The following is a 21,109-nucleotide window of genomic DNA, read 5'->3' as shown; positions in this document are numbered from 1 at the left end:
ATATTCTAACTTCAATCAGAGGTTTACAGCAACGATAACAGGCCCTATCAACAATTTGCTCGTGATTACTGTACCTACATTCAATATGTTTTCATAACATGGTCACTACTGCCTAGTTTCTCTTGTTATATTCTTATTTCACTGTTATATTTTTATTCCCATTGCTGCTTTTTATTCTTGAAATATTTCTCTATTTTGTGTCCATTTAAACCCCCATTATTTACTTTTTACTCTTTTTAAATTGATCTCAACTCTGTACACTGCTGCTGGAATTTTAATTTTCTTGAAGGAACTCTCCTGAAGGAATCAATAAAGTACTATCTATCTATCTACATCTTAACCCTCAATATGGCATAAGCAGTTTGACTGCTAGTGCCTTAAAACCAGCAAAGATCCTCCACCTGACGGGAGTACCAGTGAATGTGTTCTACCTTAGAATCCACTCATGTCTGGCACTAACAGACCTTTGATGTGTCTTGTAGAAAAGACATGGTTTACAGATGAGCAGGACAACACTCACCTGAGGACCATGAATCACATCCAGCCTGTGAATACGCTCGCCACCAACAAGATCGCCGGCAGCTCCATCCCCATCGGGGAAGCGGACGACGGAGGCCGGCATCTGGAATCCTAGAGTGGGGACAAATACGTAGACAATCAAACCGTTGCGGGCGGCTGGAGCTGAGCACCAAATAAAAAGTTGCCTTCCCAGCTGACTGTTGACCAACAACATTCACACTCGTCGGTGTTTGCACACTTCTTCTGTACAGCGATGGCCACTGTTGGTACACAACATTTGTGATTAGGGCCAGTTCTTACCAATGACACTCAGCTCCAGCCTGACTGTTTGTCCTCGACTTACCTTTGCCTTTTTTCACAACGTAATACATGTTTTTCATGTCGGGTAAACTCACTGGCTTTCTTCCAAATATGATAGAGCTGTTTTGCAAACGACAAAATCACCAAAAACAAAACGGTAGAATGTTGAAGCCACGTATCGCATAACGTGGGCGTAATGAAGTCCTCCTTTGGCTGGAAGCACTGCCCGATGATACATACGCGTTTGTATTATTTCTTTGAAACCCCGCGAAAACAGCTCTATCATACGTTCCATGTTCCATCCCTGTGATCAATGCATACCCGCTTTAGCGTGTGTTTGACTAAGATGTGTCACTGGTACCACCAGAGGGCAGTGCTTCAGCCAACGGAGGACTCCAGAGGGCCCACAGCTGCGAGAAGAGGCTTCAGTTTCGATTGAATTGGAAAATGTCTTAACTATAACAATGTGAAATGTTTCGCTCTTAACCTGTGGCCACAAAAACAGTGCTGCTAAGTTATTTATGTCTGCTACTACTAGGCTTGTAAATTCATTGTATTTTTTGTATTTTCAACAAATTAAACAACTCTGTATTGTGTTCTCCTATTTTTGACTGAATCCAGGGGGCTTTGAATTTGATGCACCTAAACACCAGCCAGGCAGCATTTCCAGTCGTACACTGGCAGACACTTTTATAGGCACCAACTGAATTATGTTGGTTCTACTGGGTATTGATTCATGTAATATCTAACAGTTTTTAATACCGGTGTTGCACGTGACCACTAAACACAGACTCAAAGCACTCAGCCAAACTCCAAAATAATGTTGCAATTTTCAACACCAACAAAGCAAGTATACTTGGTAGAAAACACTCAAATGTAAAATAAGTCTCCAGAGTTCCAAAATGTTAGCTTGATGCTAATTCACACTGGAATTGCTACATACAGGCTACTATTAGCATTAGTGAGTTCACATGGCACCTCCAAATTTGACATCGAAATCTCCAACGAAGAGAGATGCACGTTACAACCAAACAGCTGGTGTGTGTGATAAGCGCAATACTTACAGTATACACACTTTGCAGAGCGAAACATAACTCATCCAGGTTCATGTAAAACCTACTTGCTAGTTAGCCAATCCATTACTGCCATTGAATGTCTTGGAACTGCATTGCAAATGAGACCTAAATGTGTAAGAAAACGAGATGTAACAAAATGGACAGCACAGTTATAAACAGTTCATTTTCAAAAAATGTTATGGTTTTGTTTTTTGTTTTTAAATCAAAAACTATTAACAGCTATTAACACACACAAAAGTACCGAAAATTCCTCTGGACCAGGAAATGGTTGAAATGTAAACAGTACCCATCCCTACACATTGGGGCCAAAGTTGGGTAGACTAGCCAAACATTGTACTCAAGTAAAGGTAGCGTTACGTCAGAATAATATAAATCAAATAAAAAGTAGTCATCCAAATAATTAAGTACCGTATTTTTCAGACTATAAATCGCAGTTTTTTTTCATAGTTTGGCCGGGGGTGCGCCTTATACTCAGGAGCAACTTATGTGTGAAATTATTAACACATTACCGTGAAATATCAAACAATATTTTTTAGCTCATTCACGTATGAGACTAGACGTATAAAATTTCATGGGATTTATCGATTAGGAGTGACAGATTGTTTGGTAAACATATAGCATGTTCTATATGTTATAGTTATTTGAATGACTCTTACCATAATATGTTACGTTAGCATAGCAGGCACCTTCTCAGTTGGTTATTTATGCCTCATATAACGTACACTTATTCAGCCTGTTGTTCACTATTCTTTATTTATTTTAAATTGCTTTTCAAATGTTTATTCTTGGTGTTAGTTTATCAAAAAAAATTCCCCCAAAAATGCGACTTATACTCCCGTGCGACTTATATATGTTTTTTTTCCCTTCTTTATTCTGCATTTTCAGCCAGTGCGATGTACACTCTGGAGCGACTTATACTCCGAAATATACGGTATACCCTGAGTTTATAAATATTAACAACAACCAAAATTTTAATATCGATCTGATCACCCTTGTCTTGACATGTGGTGTACTGATTGTGACAATTCTGAAACACTAACAGTTGTTATTACTTATCTAACGCTTATTAATCTACTCGTTAATTTATGTTATATTCATGTTACTTCCTGCTGTAACATACATCTATCTCCCCTTTTAAGATTGATTGAGACTTTTATTAGTAGAGTGCACAGTACAGTACATATTCCGTACAATTGACCACTAAATGGTAACACCCGAATGAGTTTTTCAACTTGTTGAAGTCGGGGTCCACGTCAATCAATTCATGGTAAACTTCCTAAACACTTGATATGTCTCGGTGTTGTTTCAAGCTAGTTTCGTGGTTAGCTTAGCTATTAGCACGTGTGTAGCCTCCAGTCATTGATACTAGATAATGGCACTCAAGCTACTAAGAAATTGACTTTATTTGCCTTAAAAGAGTGATTATTATTAGTTTAGGGGATCGGCTCCACACTGTGTATGGAAACACATAATTAGGTGGTAACCGCATGTCAGCCAGAGAAGATTGGCGTTTGTGATCGGCATTAATCGGCAATGGCCGATCACATACTTTTTCACGAAAATTGGCAAATACTGATAAGTGGCAGATCGATTGGCACATCCTAGATATAAATTAATGTAGCGATTGGAATGAAGTCAACGTAACGGACTAAAAGTAGCGTTTCTTCTCCACTAAAATGCTTAGGTAAAAAGTATGTTGTAATACAAATATTCTTACAAGTACAAATTATCCAAAAACTAAATGTAATGGAGGAAATGTTGCACCTTTGTCAGAAGCACATGCCCACCGGATCATGGATCACTTGGAAGCAGGGCTCACACTTCACGAAAACTAGAGGAAAATATGGGAATTAATGGATGAGAACTATACCTAATTATGACAGAGAGACAGTTTAAAACAATAAAGATCCTCACAATATCTGCAACATGGTACAATTGGTCTGATGCTAACCTATTGTCCAGTACTGATTTAAATGCTGGGTCTGTTGAGCTTCTAAAAGTAGTTTAGCTTCGGGAATAACCGTACAAATTAATAACAGCGAACAAAATGCTAACAAGTAGTAAGATGGCAGTACAAAAAGTGATAAGGTAAACCTGCCTAGCAGTAACATTTACAGTATTAATAATATCGTGGAAAAAATTACCACTAGCCTGTGCGTGAAAATTACACCAGGTATACCAATAGGAGTCGAGAAAGTGACAAGTACGTTACCATGCTAACAGATCGCAAAAAAAAAATCATAATGTGCTAACAATGGCTACATGCTAACATGAGTACAGCAAGTGTCAAATATGCTATAATGCTAAAAAAATGGGTAGATGCTAACATATAACAATCTGAGTACAAAACATGCTAACAGATCACAATGCATGTACAGAAAAATCCAAATATACTACCATGCTAACAATGGGTACATGCTAACATGAGTACAGCAAGTGTCAAATATGCTACAATTCTAACCATGGGTAGATGCTAACATATAACAATCTGAGTACAAAACATGCTAACAGATCACAATGCGTGTACAGAAAACTCTAAATATACTACCATGCTAACAATGGGTACATGCTAACGTGAGTACAGCAAGTGTCAAATACGCTACAATTCTAACCATGGGCACATGCTAACATATATCAATGTGACAATAGAAATTGCCAAATATGTTACTATGCTAACAAGCTTACAGATAGTAATATGGTTACAGAATGCACCAAATATGCTAACATATAGCAACGTGACTACAGAAATTGCCAAATATGTTACCATGCTAACAAGCTAACAGATAGTAATGTGGTTACAGAATGCACCAAATATCCTAACATATAGCAATGTGACTCCAGAAAGTGCCAAATATGTTGCCAAGCTAACAGATAGCAGTGTGGTTACAGAAAATGCCAAATACGTCACCATGCTAACAGATGGCAATGTGGTTACAGAACGTACCAAATATGCTCCCATGCCAACAATGGGTACATGCTAACATATAGCAATGTGACTACAGAAAGTGCCAAATATGTTACCGAGGTAACAGATAGCAATGTGGTTACAGAACGTGCCAAGTATATTACCATGCCAACAAGGGGTACATGCCAACATATAGCAATGTGACTACAGACAGTGCCAAATATGTTCCCAAGCTAACAGATAGCAATGTGGTTACAGACAGTGCCAAATATGTTGCCAAGCTAACAGATAGCAACGTGGTTACAGAACGTGTCAAATATGCTACCTTGCTAACAATAGGTACATGCTAACATTTAGCAACGTGACTACAGACAGTGCCAAATATGTTCCCAAGCTAACAGATAGCAATGTGGTTACAGACAGTGCCAAATATGTTGCCAAGCTAACAGATAGCAACGTGGTTACAGAACGTGTCAAATATGCTACCTTGCTAACAATAGGTACATGCTAACATTTAGCAACGTGACTACAGAAAGTGCCAACTATGTTACCATGCTAACAGATAGCAATGTTATTACAGAAAGTGTCAAATATGCTACCTTGCTAACAATAGGTACATGCTAACATTTAACAACGTGACTACAGAAAGTGCCAAATATGTTACCATGCTAACAGATAGCAATGTTGTTACAGAAAGTGTCAAATATGCTACCTTGCTAACAATAGGTACATGCTAACATTTAACAACGTGACTAGAGAAAGTGCCAAATATGCTACCATGCTAACAGATAGCAATGTGGTTACAGAAAATGTCAAGTATGCTACCTTGCTAACAATAGGTACATGCTAACATTTAGCAACGTGACTAGAGAAAGTGCCAAATATGCTACCATGCTAACAGATAGCAATGTGGTTACAGGAAGTACCAAATATGCTACCTTGCTAACAATGGGTACATGCTAACATATAGAAACGTTCCATTGCCGATTAAGTTTCAGAATACAAAGAGATGATGAAATTTGGACCTTGGAAATTTTGCCGTACGATCGATCCGCGTCAGGGACTTAACGACCCAGCGTGGCTAAAAGATAAGCAAGCAAGGCGCGGTCGCCACAGGCTCGCCTCGTGACGGCGGTTTCCACGGCGACGCTGCGCTCGGAGCGCACGGTGGATAAACAGCGATCCTTTAGCAAAACAAGGGGTCATTACGGCAGCTTGTCAAATCAATGTTGAGAGTGTCCCGGCTGATTAAGGCGTCGTCCTCTCAGCGGTGACACAGTGTCAATAGTGGCTGGCCCGTGGCGGCACACTCCCATGATTGGACTGAAAGGCCTATCAGTCAGGCGGCTGAGCTGGACTAATGATTCCCTCTGCTGCCTATTAGACAGACATGACAGTTTAATCCTGTGGGCCAGACCAGGGAAAAGTGACCTTGGCGCTTCACGTTGAGGCTGAGGTGAATTGACAAGAGCAGATAAATCTTTACCTTTGGGCTATTAACCGAATTAAAACAACGGCAAGCACAAGGAAGACGCTGTTCTTTCTCCTCTCTTCTTGTTCCTTTTGCTCATTTAAAACGCCTCACTTGGGAATAATTGGCTTCAACAACAACAAGTGCTGACAAAGCTAATACGCCGTTTTGCTCATCGTTTGACACATACGCTAGTTATATAAGCTATATATGTTAGCTACATACACTAGGTACCTAAGCTAGTAACATACGCTAAGATAGTTAATAATTTAGATTTATATCGCGCTTTTCTAAACACTCAAAGCGCTCCCAGAGAAGTGGGACTAAACATTCAGTCACACCTTTTCGTGGTAAGCTAAATCAGTAGCTGGGGTACCCCTGGGGTAGACTGACGCTAAGCTAGTTACATACGCCAAGCTGGTTACATACGCTGTATTAGTTACATAGACTTGTTATATACACTATAATAGTTACATACACTATAGTAGTTACAGACACACTATAGTAGTTACATACAATTGTTACATCCGCTTCTTACATACACTATAGGAGTTACATACGCTAAGTACATACGCTACAGTAGTTGACGCTTGGTACATACATTATAGTAGTTACATACACTATAGTAGTTCCATATGATTGTTACATAAGCTTGTTACATACACTTTAGTAGTCATATACGCTACAGTAGTTACATCTGTTATAATAGTTAAAGACGCTTGGTAAATACATTATAGTAGTTACATACAACTGTTACATACACTATAGTAGTTACATACGATTGTTACATACGCTATAGTAGTTACATACCCTATTGTAGATATATACGCTACAGTAGTAACATCTGCTATAGTAGTTACAGACGCTTGGTACATACATTATAGTAGTTACAGACGCTTGGTACATACATTATAGTAGTTACATACGATTGTTACATACACTATAGCAGTTACATACACTATAGTAGTTATATACGCTACAGAGTTACATATGTTATAGTAGTTACAGACGCTTGGTACATACACTACAATAGTTACATACGACTGTTACATACACTATAATAGTTACATACGCTTGTTAAATACGCTAGTTATACCCTTGTTACATACGCTATAGTAGTTAGTTACATACCCTATAGTAGTTATATACCCTACGGTAGTTACATCTGCTATAGTAGTTACAGACGCTTGGTACATACATTATAGTAGTTACATACGATTGTTAAATACACTATAATAGTTACATACGATTGCTACATGCGCTAGTTATACGCTTGTTACATACGCTATAGTAGTTACATACCCTATAGTAGTTATATACGCTACAGTAGTTAAATCTGCTATAGTAGTTATAGACCCTTGATACATACATTATAGTAGTTACATACGATTGTTGCATACACTATAGCAGTTACATACGATTGTTACAAACCCTAGTTACATACGCTTGTTATATACACTATAGTAGTTATATACGCTACAGTTACAGGATATTGGGAATATTTTATGTGTTTTTTCAATAAAAAACAAGGCTGTTGTTTTTTTAATTTTATTGGAGAGACCTCCAGTTGATCTAGAGATGTATGTGTTAAATAATAAAAAAAAAAAAAATACTTAACATTTTTATGACGGAGACCTTTCCGAAACTAAATTTGAGGGCGAGCCATAAAGGTTAAAAAATATAATTTGTTGTATTTGTTTTGATCATTAAAAAAATATCCAAATGACCCCCGCATGGTTACATTTTTCAGTGGTACAGAGGATGTGAAAGGGTTAATGTGCAGCCAAGGGTCAAAGGGGAAAAAAGGCAGAAGTGAATTTGTCTTTGCTTTTCGGATATTGCTGCAAGATGTTGAGAATCCGCGGCTGTGCGGCCTGAGGGCACGGTGTATTGCCTGGGACATCTATCTCAGGGCCATGAGAACATTGTCTCCACGCTTGGAGAAGGGCCATGTGTTTACACAGATGTTTGGAGCTTTTAGCACGCCGATCCATCTTTAGCGCCGGGGGCCATATGCATTTTGCATTAGTTTACCCTTTGATACGCACATGAAGGGATCTCGCACGCCGCCTAGCAAAAACCGAGAATGGCGACTGCACTTCCATCATGAATTGGTAGAGGCATCTTCACACTCCAAGGATAAAAGTTCTTCATCTCGTTACAAGGGATTGCTGACGGGTGGCGGTCTCTCAAAGGTCAACACTTTTTTTTCAATGCGAGCGTGCAGAAATGATTCATTGGTTGCTTACGTTATAAAAGGGACTCTTCACCTTTTTGACCTCGAGGCCCAACTCTTCCACTACAGAGGGGCCCCGGGCCCACTCAAATGTTAATATTACTCTTGGTATTATTCGTATTCAATAAATATTCGTATTCAATAATTATATCTAGGGATGATGTTCAAAAACCGGTTGTCCGATGCTATGATAAGAAAAGAACCGATTCCATGGTGCTGCCCTACTGCCCTGTGTGTTTGCTCCGCCCTTATTTATTTATGAATCTTATTTTATATTTATTTATTTTAATGATCTATCTCATATATTAATCATATCTAGGGATGATGTTCGAAAACCGGTTCTCCCGATGCTATGATAAGAAAAAAGAACCAATTCCATGGATTTGAATCCCTTTTTGAGAAGCGGTTCCCGTTATTTTTATTTTTTTATTAAGGTTCATTTGAAATAGGGACAGATACAAAAAACATGGACATCTGAAAGTTATCCATTGTATGCATCATAGTGTTTGTAGCCAAAGCTAGATTACAAGACTGGTCCCCAACAACAACAACAACACAGATCCAACATCATTAAAATAGTAAAATAAAAATAAGTCGATAATGATAATTGAAATAATAAAGACAAAGTGCAAAATAGATACGAGCCAACAATAATAATAATAATAATAATAATAAATTGCAGACTAGATAAAAAACAATTAGTAAAAATTAGTAAAAACTAAACATGGGAACACGATTGCAGCTCAACTAGCCATAATTGTGTTTGTTTTTTGAAAATCATCAGTAATTGTCGCCACCATAGCGTATTTTCGCCACCACAGGGTGCACAGTATTAAAAGGCATCGTGTCATTTACGGGAGCTATTTCTGTATTTAACACAAACATGAGGCGCAGCGCATTTTGGAGCGCAGGCATGGTTACAAACGCTAACATGCATGGACACCGTTTTAAAAAGGCAGCAGGAGCAAAGCTGAGTTGGGTTGTACTTTATTCAAGTATTTATCAATGTACTCACATTATTTTTTGATCAATCCTCATACACAAATCTATCAGTCATCTTCTGTGTCCGAAATGAACAGCTGGGCAAGTTCTCCATCAAACAGTCTCATCTTAAAACTCATTTGTATAATTTAGCCTTTAAATAGACCCCCTTTTTAGACCAGTTGATCTGCCGAATCTTTTCTTTTTTCTCCTCTGCCCCCCTCTCCCTTATGGAGGGGAGGCGGGGGAGGACACAGGATGGACCGCTCGCCTGTGTATCGGTTGGGGACATCTCTGCGCTGTTGATCCGCCTCGGCTTGGGATGGTCTCCTGCTGGCTCCACAATGGACTGGACTCTCGATACTACAGTATATTGGATCCACTATGGACTGGACTCTCACAGTTATGTTGGATCCACTATGGACTGGACTCTCACCGTTATGTTGGATCCACTATGGACTGGACTCTCACCGTTATGTTGGATCCACTATGGACTGGACTGGGGGGGGTTGCTCACATACGCGGTCCTCTCCAAGGTTTCTCATAGTCACTGTCACCGACGTCCCACTGGGGTGAGTTTTTCCTTGCCCGTATGTGGGCTCTGTACCGAGAATGTCGTCGTGGTTCGTGCAGCCCTTTGAGACACTTGTGATTTAGGGCTATATAAATAAACATTGATTGATTGATTGATTGAAACACGGCAGATTCGCTCTCCTCATTTTCAAAGTCAGCATCGGCAGCATCTTCTCCTTGAAAATCACCATAGGTGGCAGTTTCTGTCCATTAGCATAGCAACCATGAATTGATTAACGTGGACCCCGACTTAAACAAGTTGAAAAACTTATTGGGGTGTTACCATTTAGTGGTCAATTGTACGGAATATGTACTGTACTGTGCAATCTACTAATAAAAGTATCAATCAATCAATCAAAAGCTAGCACAACAGTAAAAGCAGCGTTCTCTTGCCTCGTTGTGTGTATGATTCACTACCGTGCTGGTCCCCTTCTTTTCCAGTGTGCTTCACCGGGATGTCGAAAGTGAGCGGCACCTTGTCCATGTTGGTGATGTGTTTGTTGGCAATTTTTTTATTTACAACGTACATAGCAGCACTATATGCTCACTGGCAGCGTGCCTTTAGCGTCCTCACTCACCAGAAACCTTCACCCTTTAAAGTCCACATGCTGTCCTGAGTCACGTCCGCCTTTCCTCCATATAAACAGCGTGCCAGCCCAGTCACATAACATCTACGGCTTTTGGAACTCAACACACAACAACCTATCTGGATTCGATAAGAGGATTCGATAATGGCATGGACATCGATAATTTCTTAATGAACATTATCCCTAATTATATCTGACCTACTTACAGTTGAACAGAATACACTTTGTTAAATGATATGAAAGCATGTGTTAATCACACAGATTATGATCAAGGATTAGGTCAGGCTGATTACAAAAACCAAATACCCATCAAATTTACTGCTAAACTGATTAAAAATGTATTTACATAAATAGATAGATAGAAAGATAGTACTTAGATTACTTCAGGAAAATTTAAATTCCAGCAGCAGTGTACAGAGTTAAGATCAATTAAAAAAGTAAACAGTAAATAATGGAGGTATAAATGGAAACAAAATAGAAAATATTACAATAAGAATAAAAAGGAAAAATCAACAATGGTAATACAAATATAACAGTAAATTAAGAATATAACAAAAGAAACTAGGCAGTAGTGAACATGTTATGAAAAAGTATTGCACTGTTATTGTTTTGCATCACCTGTCATCCTAGTACCCCCTGAACCCCTCCCCTGAGAGGAATAGTACAGTCTAATGTGTGGGACAAAGGAGTTTTTGAGTCTATTAGTCAGGCACTTGGGATGTAGCAGTCTAGAACTGAACAGGCTCCTCTGGCTACTGATAACCCTATGCAGAGGGTGACTGGCATCATCCAGGATGCTCACTAGTTTGTCCACAGTCCTCTTCTCTGCCACCGTCACCAGTGAGTCCAGTTTCATTCGGATTGTAGAACTGGCCCGCTTGATCAGTTTCTCCGGTCTGGAGTTGTCCTTCTTAGATGTACTGCCCCCCCCCCCCCCCCCCCCCCCCCCCCCCCAGCACACTACCATGTAGAACAGAACACTGGCAACCACAGACTGGTAGTACATCCACAGGAGTTTTCAACAAATGTTGAAGGAGCGCAGCCTCCTGAGGAAGTACAGCCTACTCTGTCCTTTCTTGTACAGGTGTACATGCAATTACACAGTGCTAAAAAGCATTCTAACTAAAGTAAAAAAATAAATAATACATACGTTCCTAAATAAATCGTCAATAAAATTAAAGTACAAATGAAAATACACCAATTTAGTCATAATTTTAGCGCTTAAGAAACTGCTCTCTGACTAGCTCCAGACTTCTTCCGTTTGTCTGATATTTTCATTACTGCCACATGTGGTGGAAAAGTGTATTACAACTGAGTATTGTTGCAGCCCATACGGACCACAGATGAGAAACAGACATTTTTTTAGTGGTCCACTAGGGGGCGCTTGCAGCCCAACAATGGTAAAGAAACACTAATGCACAAAATCAATATCATGCAGTCATTGGCTGGTCTAACATGTCAATCATCACTTCTCTGATTTGAATGATCCTGATTGACAACGTCCTTCATAATTAACAAACAAATGTCTACTGCATGGGACACTGGCTCTCATGGGATGACATCAATCTACACATTCATACTTACATACATACAGTACACATGTATTATTCTAATGCTATTTATTGTCATATGTGTTGTCACTTTTGTAGTATCATTTAACATTTGTAGGCTGTAACTGGGTAGATTCTATCAAAACGTAAGAGTGTTTTAAACAAAAAAAAGTGTGCTAATAAGATTGTTATGATTATCATCATCAATATCGTAAATATGTCTATTGTTTTGGAATTATCGTCATGTTAGAGGTCATTAGTATAGCAATTAAAATGTAGTTTATTTCAAAAAATTAAACAATAATAATAATTAGCATATACAACTAAAACTAAATTACTAGTAAAACAAAACATTTTTTTTCAACTTGTCATTTTTGTCACGGTAAAAGTCATAAGTTTATCATTACTATTATCATCTTATCATCATACTATTATCACTTTTATATAACTTTTGAGGCTACGCTACAAAAATAAAACAGACGTATTATTGTTAAGATTATCATCTTGATTATATTGTTTTGGAATTATTTTCATGTTACGGTCATCAGTCCATCAGTAAAAATGTTTTTTTTACATTTTTTTAGACATGTAAAAAACTAACAAAAACAAAAAAGTACCTTGTAATTAATTGTAGTCATGGTAAAGGTCATACATTTTTATTATGATTACATTTATTCTATTTTATCTTCAATATGCAAAACAAATAGCACATTAAACAAAAACCAAACTAACAAAACATTAAAACAAAACTTTAAGTTTATCATCAAATATGTTTTATTAAGTATGTAAAAAAAGTAGCAAAAATAATTAGTATATAGGAACTAAAACTACACCACTAAAACAAAAACACACAACTACAGTTGTGATTAAAATTATTCAACCCCCACACAATTTTGATTTTAGCAAGTTGGACATTTATTCCGTATTTTATTTATAGTCATATCAAATAAAGATGCATTAAATAGTCAAATGCAACTTGAATTACAACATTGTATTTTGTAACATACCAAACAGTGTCATTTCTCTTAATATCTCATTGACAAAATTATTCAACCCCTTGAAGATCATAACACTTAAGAACAGAATTTGAATAAGGTATTTTCAATCAGGTGTTGAAAACACCTGTAGATGTGATTAGAACTGTGTGCAACTAATGTCCGGTATTTGAAGCGTACAGTGGTGAAAAACCCCCGGGTAACAACTGAGGAACTACAACAGGACATTGCAGAGGGGGGAACGCAGGTTTCGTCCCAGACAATAAGGCGCCACTAGGAGATGAAGGCCTCCATGCAGGAACTCCCAGGCGCACCCCACTTCTGACTACCAGGCACAAGTAAAATTGACTCCAGTATGCCAAAAATCATCTGGTCAAACCCCAAAGGTTTTGGGAAACTGTTCTGTGGAGTGATGAGACCAAACTGGAACTCTTTGGGCCTATGAATCAATGTTATGTCTGGAGGAGAAAAAATTAAGCTTACAAAGAGAAGAACACCTTGCCTACTGTTAAAACATGGTGGGGGGTCAATCATGCTCTGGGGCAGTTTCTCTGCCTCAGGCACCAAGAATCTCCAGCGCGTTCAAGGCATTATGAATTCTATTTCCTACCAGGATATATTAGCTGCAAATGTCATGAAGTCAGTGACGAAGCAGAGGCTTGGGAGACGTTGGACCTTCCAACAGGACAACGATCCCAAGCATACCTCCAAATCAACATCAGAGTGGTTGCAGAAGAAGGGTTGGAAGACTCTGGAGTGGCCTTCACAGTCGCCAGACCTAAATCCTATAGAAAAGCTGTGGTGGGACTTGAAAAAGGCAGTTGCAGCACGCAAGCCCAAGAATATGAATGAACTGGAGGCCTTTGCCCAAGAGGAATGGGCTAAAATACCTGTAGATGGTTGCAAGAAGCTTGTGTCTGGTTATGTATCACGTTTGAAGGATGTCATTACTGCCAAAGGGTGTCCAGCTAAGTACTAAAGATGCATGTAACTAGGGGGTTGAATCATTTTGTCAATGAGATATTAACAAAAATGTCCCTTTTTTGGTATATTGTTAAATACAGTGTTAGAATTGAAGTTGCATTTGTCTATTTGACACATCTTTATTTGATATGACTATAAACAAAATACGGAATAAATGTCCAACTTGCTGAAACACCAAAATTGTGTGGGGGTTGGATAATTTTGATCACAACTGTAGGTTGGGATTTTTTACAAACATAAACTACGCAAAAATTAAAAAAAATATCTGACTGTACAGAAGTACAAAATTATGGAATGCATTTGTGAAATAAGTCAATAAGTTTGAGTATTTTTGTTTGTTTTTTACAATTTTACAATTATTCCTACGCCAATATATTGTATTAGTTTTAGCCTATGGATTTAGTACAAAAAAAAAGTGTCACCATAAAATGAAACCACGGTGGAAGAGGGGTTAGTGCGTCTGCCTCACAATACGAAGGTCCTGCAGTCCTGGGTTCAAATCCAGGCTCGGGATCTTTCTGTGTGGAGTTTGCATGTTCTCCCCGTGAATGCGTGGGTTCCCTCCGGGTATTCCGGCTTCCTCCCACTTCCAAAGACATGCACCTGGGGATAGGTTGATTGGCAACACTAAAAATTGGCCCTAGTGTGTGAATGTGAGTGTGAATGTTGTCTGTCTATCTGTGTTGGCCCTGCGATGAGGTGGCGACTTGTCCAGGGTGTATCCCGCCTTCTGCCCGATTGTAGCTGAGATAGGCGCCAGCGCCCCCAAAAGGGAATAAGCGGTAGAAAATGGATGGATATATGAAATATAACTATTATGAAATATTTTTTTTCAAAACCATAAAAAAAAAAAAGCTATGATAAAAACACATGTTACTTATAAAGCGCTTGACAGTACACTTAAAGACTTACAATGAATACACTTTTTTCTAATTGAAAGATACTTAGTTGCATTATTTTAATCATTTGTTTTTACAATGAAATATACAAGTTTGATGCCATATTTAGGAATTGGGCAGTTGATGATGCAGTTAAGAGTAATATTGTACACTAACAATTCAATAAATAATATTGTTATGTCTTACATTGCTGGTGTACTGGATGTGACACCAGATTGAAAGGGAATATTACGATTATGTTGCTGCATTATTTCACTTTGCAGAATAGAAGGAAGCGATGCCCAAACATGTCTCTTCCTCTCTCTCTCTTTCGCGCTGTAAAACATGATTTACAATATGCGCCATATTATTTACAGTTGATTCATGCTTGTGTCCGTTCCACAGTGGAGGTTAATAGAAATGCCAGCGCGGCGGCTGATTTACTTAAGTCCAACACGCTCGTCCCAAGGTTCACGTTCACGCGGAGAGTAGGAAGATTCATGCATTATGCACAAGAAGATGACCTTCATAAACATCACAGTCGTGTACGTATATCACCCCCCCACCCACCCACAAACCCCTTCCCTTCCCCAAGGCCAACAATGTTTGATATATTTAAGCACCACAATTGCATTCTTTCGGACTACAGCAACACGAGACTGATATCCTTTTGATTTAAAGTCTTAATATTGGACCAAGAGAGGTGCTAAAATCACAGCAGAGTAAATAAAGTACAACACTCTTCTGCCGTATTGATATAATTGGCATGAAAATGATTTATGACATGAATTATCGACTGACATTGGTCTTCACACACAGAAGCCCCTCGAGTAGACCCACATGCTAATTCATCCTCACTCCTTTCTTCCTCCCTAATCATTTTAGCTTAGCTGAATCACCACCAAATTTAGTACACACCTCCAGGGGACTGACAGGCACGTGGGTGTAAAATCTGAGCAGGCTAGGTTGAAAAATCATGGCCGTCATCAACCAAAACGTGTTTTGGCCTTAGCAACTAATTGTCCATTTGTCTGATGACTTTAAAATGTTGATATTTGCGGCAATTTAACCACTGATGTAATGACAATACATGATAATAATGCAGGTATACCCAAACAAAAATTAAATTAACATGTATCCATCCATTTTCTGCCGCTTATTCCCGTTCGGGGTCGCGGGGGGCGCTGGCGCCTATCTCAGCTACAATCGGGCGGAAGGCGGGGTACACCCTGGACAAGTCGCCACCTCATCGCAGGGCCAACACAGATAGACAGACAACATTCACACACTAGGGCCAATTTATTGTTGCCAATCAACCTATCCCCAGGTGCATGTCTTTGGAAGTGGGAGGAAGCCGGAGTACCCGGAGGGAACCCACGCATTCACGGGGAGAACATGCAAACTCCACACAGAAAGATCCCAAGCCTGGATTTGAACCCAGGACTGCAGGACCTTCGTATTGTGAGGCAGACGCACTAACCCCTCTACCACCCATGTATTTATCATATATTTCAACATTGTAATTGAAAGGTAACATTTTAAATAAAAAACAAAAACAAATAATACAAATCAAATATACTGTCTGTAGGCAATATGTTGCACTTGAATTAAAAAATCACAACCAAAATCAACAAAAAAGGTTGTGCCAGGGGGTGGGGGACCTCAAATTTACCAAAAACAATACATACCAAAACAATAAATAAAATAGCTAAATAATGCTGACCCAAATGATCACGATTAATCTTTATTACAATTGTTTTGTTGAAGGTGCTCAAAAAGTAATTATGCATACACATTCATTTTATCAACCAAGTTTTATGTTTATATAACTACAATAAATAGACAAAAGACACCTTATTGGCAGAGGAAACAATAATTTGTGTTCTGGCTTTATAAAAGCCATAGTATTTGTCTTTGTGTGTTTGAATATGTTTATCTTTTATTTCAAATTGTAAAGGGTGATTAGTTGTTTCACATCAGATATGTGACTTCACTCCCTGTTGATCGGAGTTCGCATCCGTCTGTTTCAACTAGATACTGTGAAGTTTATCGATCAGTTTTTGCAAAAACAGTACATTCTTTGTGTTGAATGGCAATAGTGTCGCTCAGTTGTTTAAACAGTAAATTTGTACTAGGGCTGGGCGATATGGCTTTTTTTGACGACTTTCCCGATTTACATCACTTAAAACATTGATTGATTTAACATCACTTAAAACGATTATTGCAATGTATTATTTGGAATAATAATTACAATTATTATTATTTTTTTAACTGGTTACTCAGGAACAAAGAGAACAGTCTACTAAGTCAAATTCCTTGTGTGTTAAACATACTTGGACTATAAGTCTGTTCTGATTGAAAAAAACAAAAACGCCTTTTGGTTTCAGTGTTAATTTTGTTTATTAAAAATGTTCGTCTTAGTTATTGTCAACAACTTATTTTCCCCTGACTAAAATAGGGCCATAGTGAATCACAACAAATGCATGCTGACTAAAACAATTGTTAAATTAATTGACAATTTAGTTAAATAAAAACAGACTGAAATGTTGACAAAGAAAAAATTCAATCATATTAAATTTAGTCTTAGAACGAAGGAAATATTTCAAAACGACTCAGTGTACTGAGTTACTGTTACTATTCAAGACGGTAGAGCAGGAGCAAGATCGCTTACCTTACCACTACTTTTGCTGATGTCATGGTCAAGATACCACTTAATCGATGTCCTCGGCACACTGCTCAGCCATAGATTGCACAGCTTGACAAAACCAAAAAGGAAAATGTGTTATTTTTCAAACTAACACACAAAGACAGGTATGTGAGATGTATATACCTTCTACATTTAGAACACCGGTTGCTGTATTTACAGTGGCCAAGATACCAAATGTCTTGGCCAAAAGTATACAGCAACCCGTGGGTCTTTAGCGCCGCCCAAGTTGCTCCCTGAAGCATTTTTTAAAAAGGATTGAAAATGGAATAACGATGAGGGAAAAATATTATTTTCTTTTAGTATGTTTTTTGTTTGAGGACAAACATGACACAAACCTTCCAAATTGCTAGAAAGCCTACAGTTGGTTATGTTTTTATGAGTATTTGGTGAACATCGTTTTGTTCAAGTAATTTCAGCGATTCTTGAACTCACCATAGTGTGTGAACTGTTTAACATGTAAAATCTTTCACACAGTCTCATTTTGTCCACCGAAGGTTTTATGCAGTGCGTGAATGCACAAAGGTGCGCTTTGTTGATGTTATTGACTTGTTGGAGAGCTAAACAGGCTATTTAAGCCAGGTGTATGTATGTATTGCATCATTATGCCTCATTTGTAGGTATATTCGAGCTCATTTAATTTCCTTTACTTTTATCCTCTTTGTATGTAATTTAGTTTTGCATGTCTCATGACACATTATCTGTATGTAATATTGGCAGCCTTTCTGATAGTTGTTTGTGTCCCATGTTGTTCCAGACCACAGCAAACAGTACTTAGCTTGCCAAAGATTGTAATAAAACTATTAAAAGAAGACAGCCTGTCCTCTCCTTTAACTTGGACACATACATCGATACATTTGGCCATTAAAAGCCAGTAATTTTAAGGAGTTATCTCACCTTCTAAGTAGCCTCTGATTTACTAATGTTTCCCAATGTTGTTAGAATGTGTAGAATAAATATTAAATTTCAACATTTCTGTCAACGAAGATTTGATTCAGCCTGCGACATATAGTAATTTTGATAGTAGGTTATCATAGCTCATATAGACACAGCATGTGTTGCCCTCATTATAACACTTTTATAAGACTTGTAAAGTCATTTTGATTGTAGGCTAATATAACATTGTTCCAGTTGTTTTATTACAGACACATCATGTGTTGCCTTATTTAGAATACTTATATACGGCTTTTCAGTTTTTTGCGGCTCCAGACAAATTTGTTTTTGTATGGCTCTTTCAACGTTTTGCGTTGCCGACCCCTGGTATACACAATATAGAATAGTTTGTTTTTTCATTTGACCATTTTAGTCATATATTATACAACATTTGAAAAAAATGCTTAATTTCAGCTAAAATAATAACATCCAGTACGGTTAGTGTGAAACTGACTTTACTGATATATTCATAGAGCGCAGGCCTTTTTGTAAATGTAGTTTTTGAGATGCTCTGCCATAACCTATATAAAAAGTGGTTTTAAGACAACCTTAAAGACGCAATATCCTTTATACTTCAGTTGTAGTAATTAACTGGAATCTTAGTCGACTAAAATGTTGAGGAATCTACTCGACTAAAACTACATCAATTTAGGTGCTTAAAATATGACTTAAATGAAATGTTTTTATTCAAAAGACTTAGACTAATTCTAAATTAAAAACTGCTGTGAAAATTAACACTTCCGTATGATGTATGTATGCAGCAAGTCAGCATGGAGATAGCCTAAAAATATATTCTTATTTTAAATGTATCCTTAAAAACATTGAATAAAAATGGATTATTCTGAATTATTAATCGATTTACAAACGGAACAAATAAGAATCGTGATTCGGTTTTTTGAGCAACCCCTATCATTTGCAGTCACGTGATAAAAGGAGGACACCACATGATGGGTGAACGTGCCGGAGAGAACTTCCTTCCGTAGTTTCCATTCTGCCGGCACGTTTTACGTCGTGCCCAAAAGAGCAGACATGTGAAAGTTTGTGACATGTGTCACACTGGCGCCGCTGATGTAGGCGGAGCTGACAAGCGGGCCCCGGCAATCGTAGATGGCTCTGGGACATTCCAGGTTTGGTACGCGTCAAGTCGCATCTTGTCACCACAAATCCCCCGAGTGGAAGCAGGGAATATGTAAACAGCGTCATTAAAGACACAAAAAAGGGAAATATTTACTGTATATACACAACATTTTTTGAGACTGTTTTAAATGACACAGCTGCTGTGGCTTTATTACCAATGATTGGTGTCTGAAAAATACATTTTGGCATGATGTTCAACCACTCTTTCTAAAATTGTCCACACATGTAAGTCCCCTAGAGGTGTGTATCCAATTCAGCGGTAATTTTTGGCAACCCCTTAAAGGGTGTTTTGTAGAGCTGTGTGAGAAATTTCAAGTCAATCCGACTAATGTAGTCAAACGTTTCTGTGTCGCATTGGTCAGAAATATAACACAATACAGGTGCATGTTTTGACATTTTCACATATTCCCTCACTGTTCTTTTTTGCTCGTTTGAAAGTAATCATTGACAAGGGTTGCAAATAGGCATGTGGCTAGAAGTCCTATTTACTTTGACATCGGTTATCTGTGGGTAGCAATGTTCAATTGTACTGTCCCTGTCAAATTAATACAAAACCTGCTGGCCATATGCAGTGTGCCTCTCGTACATTAGGGGGCGACTGTGGTCAATTCAGCTTGTTAGCGATGTGGGTATGTAAATTGGGGAGAAGAAGAGAATGCTACATGCTAATAGGCTTCGGATTTAACAGATAAGTACACATTTCCACTGCTATTTGATGTTGTTAGTAATGTTTTAAATGTGTTTAAATGACACTTGTGGTCATTATGAACACCAGAGATGGACAAAAACATCGTTTCTTTTAGTCAACTGTTGCAAGAAGTTTTTACTTACCAGTTGAGATGTGCTGGCGTCATGTCATGTAATTAAAGTGTCTTCTTTGGGAACATTCTGACACTTATTCAACAAGTTGCTATTTTACTATATTATTTAAAATACTGACCTAGTTTAGCTTATATATCTGTACTTTGTGCTTGTTTGGCGTAAACAGTCCCTCACCTCTGACTTGTTAGAATGCCAGGCTGCGTTTGATTGGTGGGGTGGAGTCAAGCCTCACTTGTGGTGAAATTGGATTGGTCAAACAGAGTCATCTGACTGCCAGGCTCCGTTTGATTGGTTAAAGGGAATCAAACGTCACTATTGCTCATTGGATTGGTGAGAGAGAGTCACGTGACAGTGGCTGTTGAAAGAAGGGTCGCTGTAATCCTGGGGTGTCCAAAGTGCGGCCCGGGGGCCATTTGCGGTCCTCAGCTAATTGTTTAGCAGCCCGCCACACATTCTGG

The 21,109-nt window shown here is 38.3% G+C and overlaps 1 protein-coding gene and 1 long non-coding RNA gene across 6 annotated transcripts in view; one reads left to right on the top strand and one right to left on the bottom strand.

The window, feature by feature from the left end:
- The window catches only part of LOC133558396 (calcium-activated potassium channel subunit alpha-1a-like), a 236,139-nt gene extending 234,724 nt beyond the window's left edge, over window positions 1-1,415 (top strand). For all 5 annotated transcript variants that reach the window (XM_061909755.1, XM_061909756.1, XM_061909759.1 and 2 more), the window contains one exon: window positions 483-1,415. In XM_061909755.1, coding sequence (XP_061765739.1) covers window positions 483-504 — 22 coding nt within the window. In that variant the 3' untranslated portion in view covers window positions 505-1,415. The remainder of the gene's footprint in view (window positions 1-482) is intronic.
- Window positions 921-20,839, bottom strand: LOC133558397 (uncharacterized). Its single transcript, XR_009807941.1, has 4 exons — window positions 20,661-20,839; window positions 17,727-17,810; window positions 3,660-3,726; window positions 921-2,000 (listed from the first exon to the last, which is right to left on the bottom strand). It is a non-coding gene; the product is annotated as an uncharacterized LOC133558397 (long non-coding RNA).
- Between the last annotated feature and the right edge of the window lie 270 nt (window positions 20,840-21,109).

Source organism: Nerophis ophidion, linkage group LG08, assembly GCF_033978795.1.
Source record: "Nerophis ophidion isolate RoL-2023_Sa linkage group LG08, RoL_Noph_v1.0, whole genome shotgun sequence".
Taxonomy (NCBI): Eukaryota; Metazoa; Chordata; class Actinopteri; order Syngnathiformes; family Syngnathidae; genus Nerophis; species Nerophis ophidion.
This window is presented reverse-complemented; position numbering and strand designations above follow the sequence as displayed.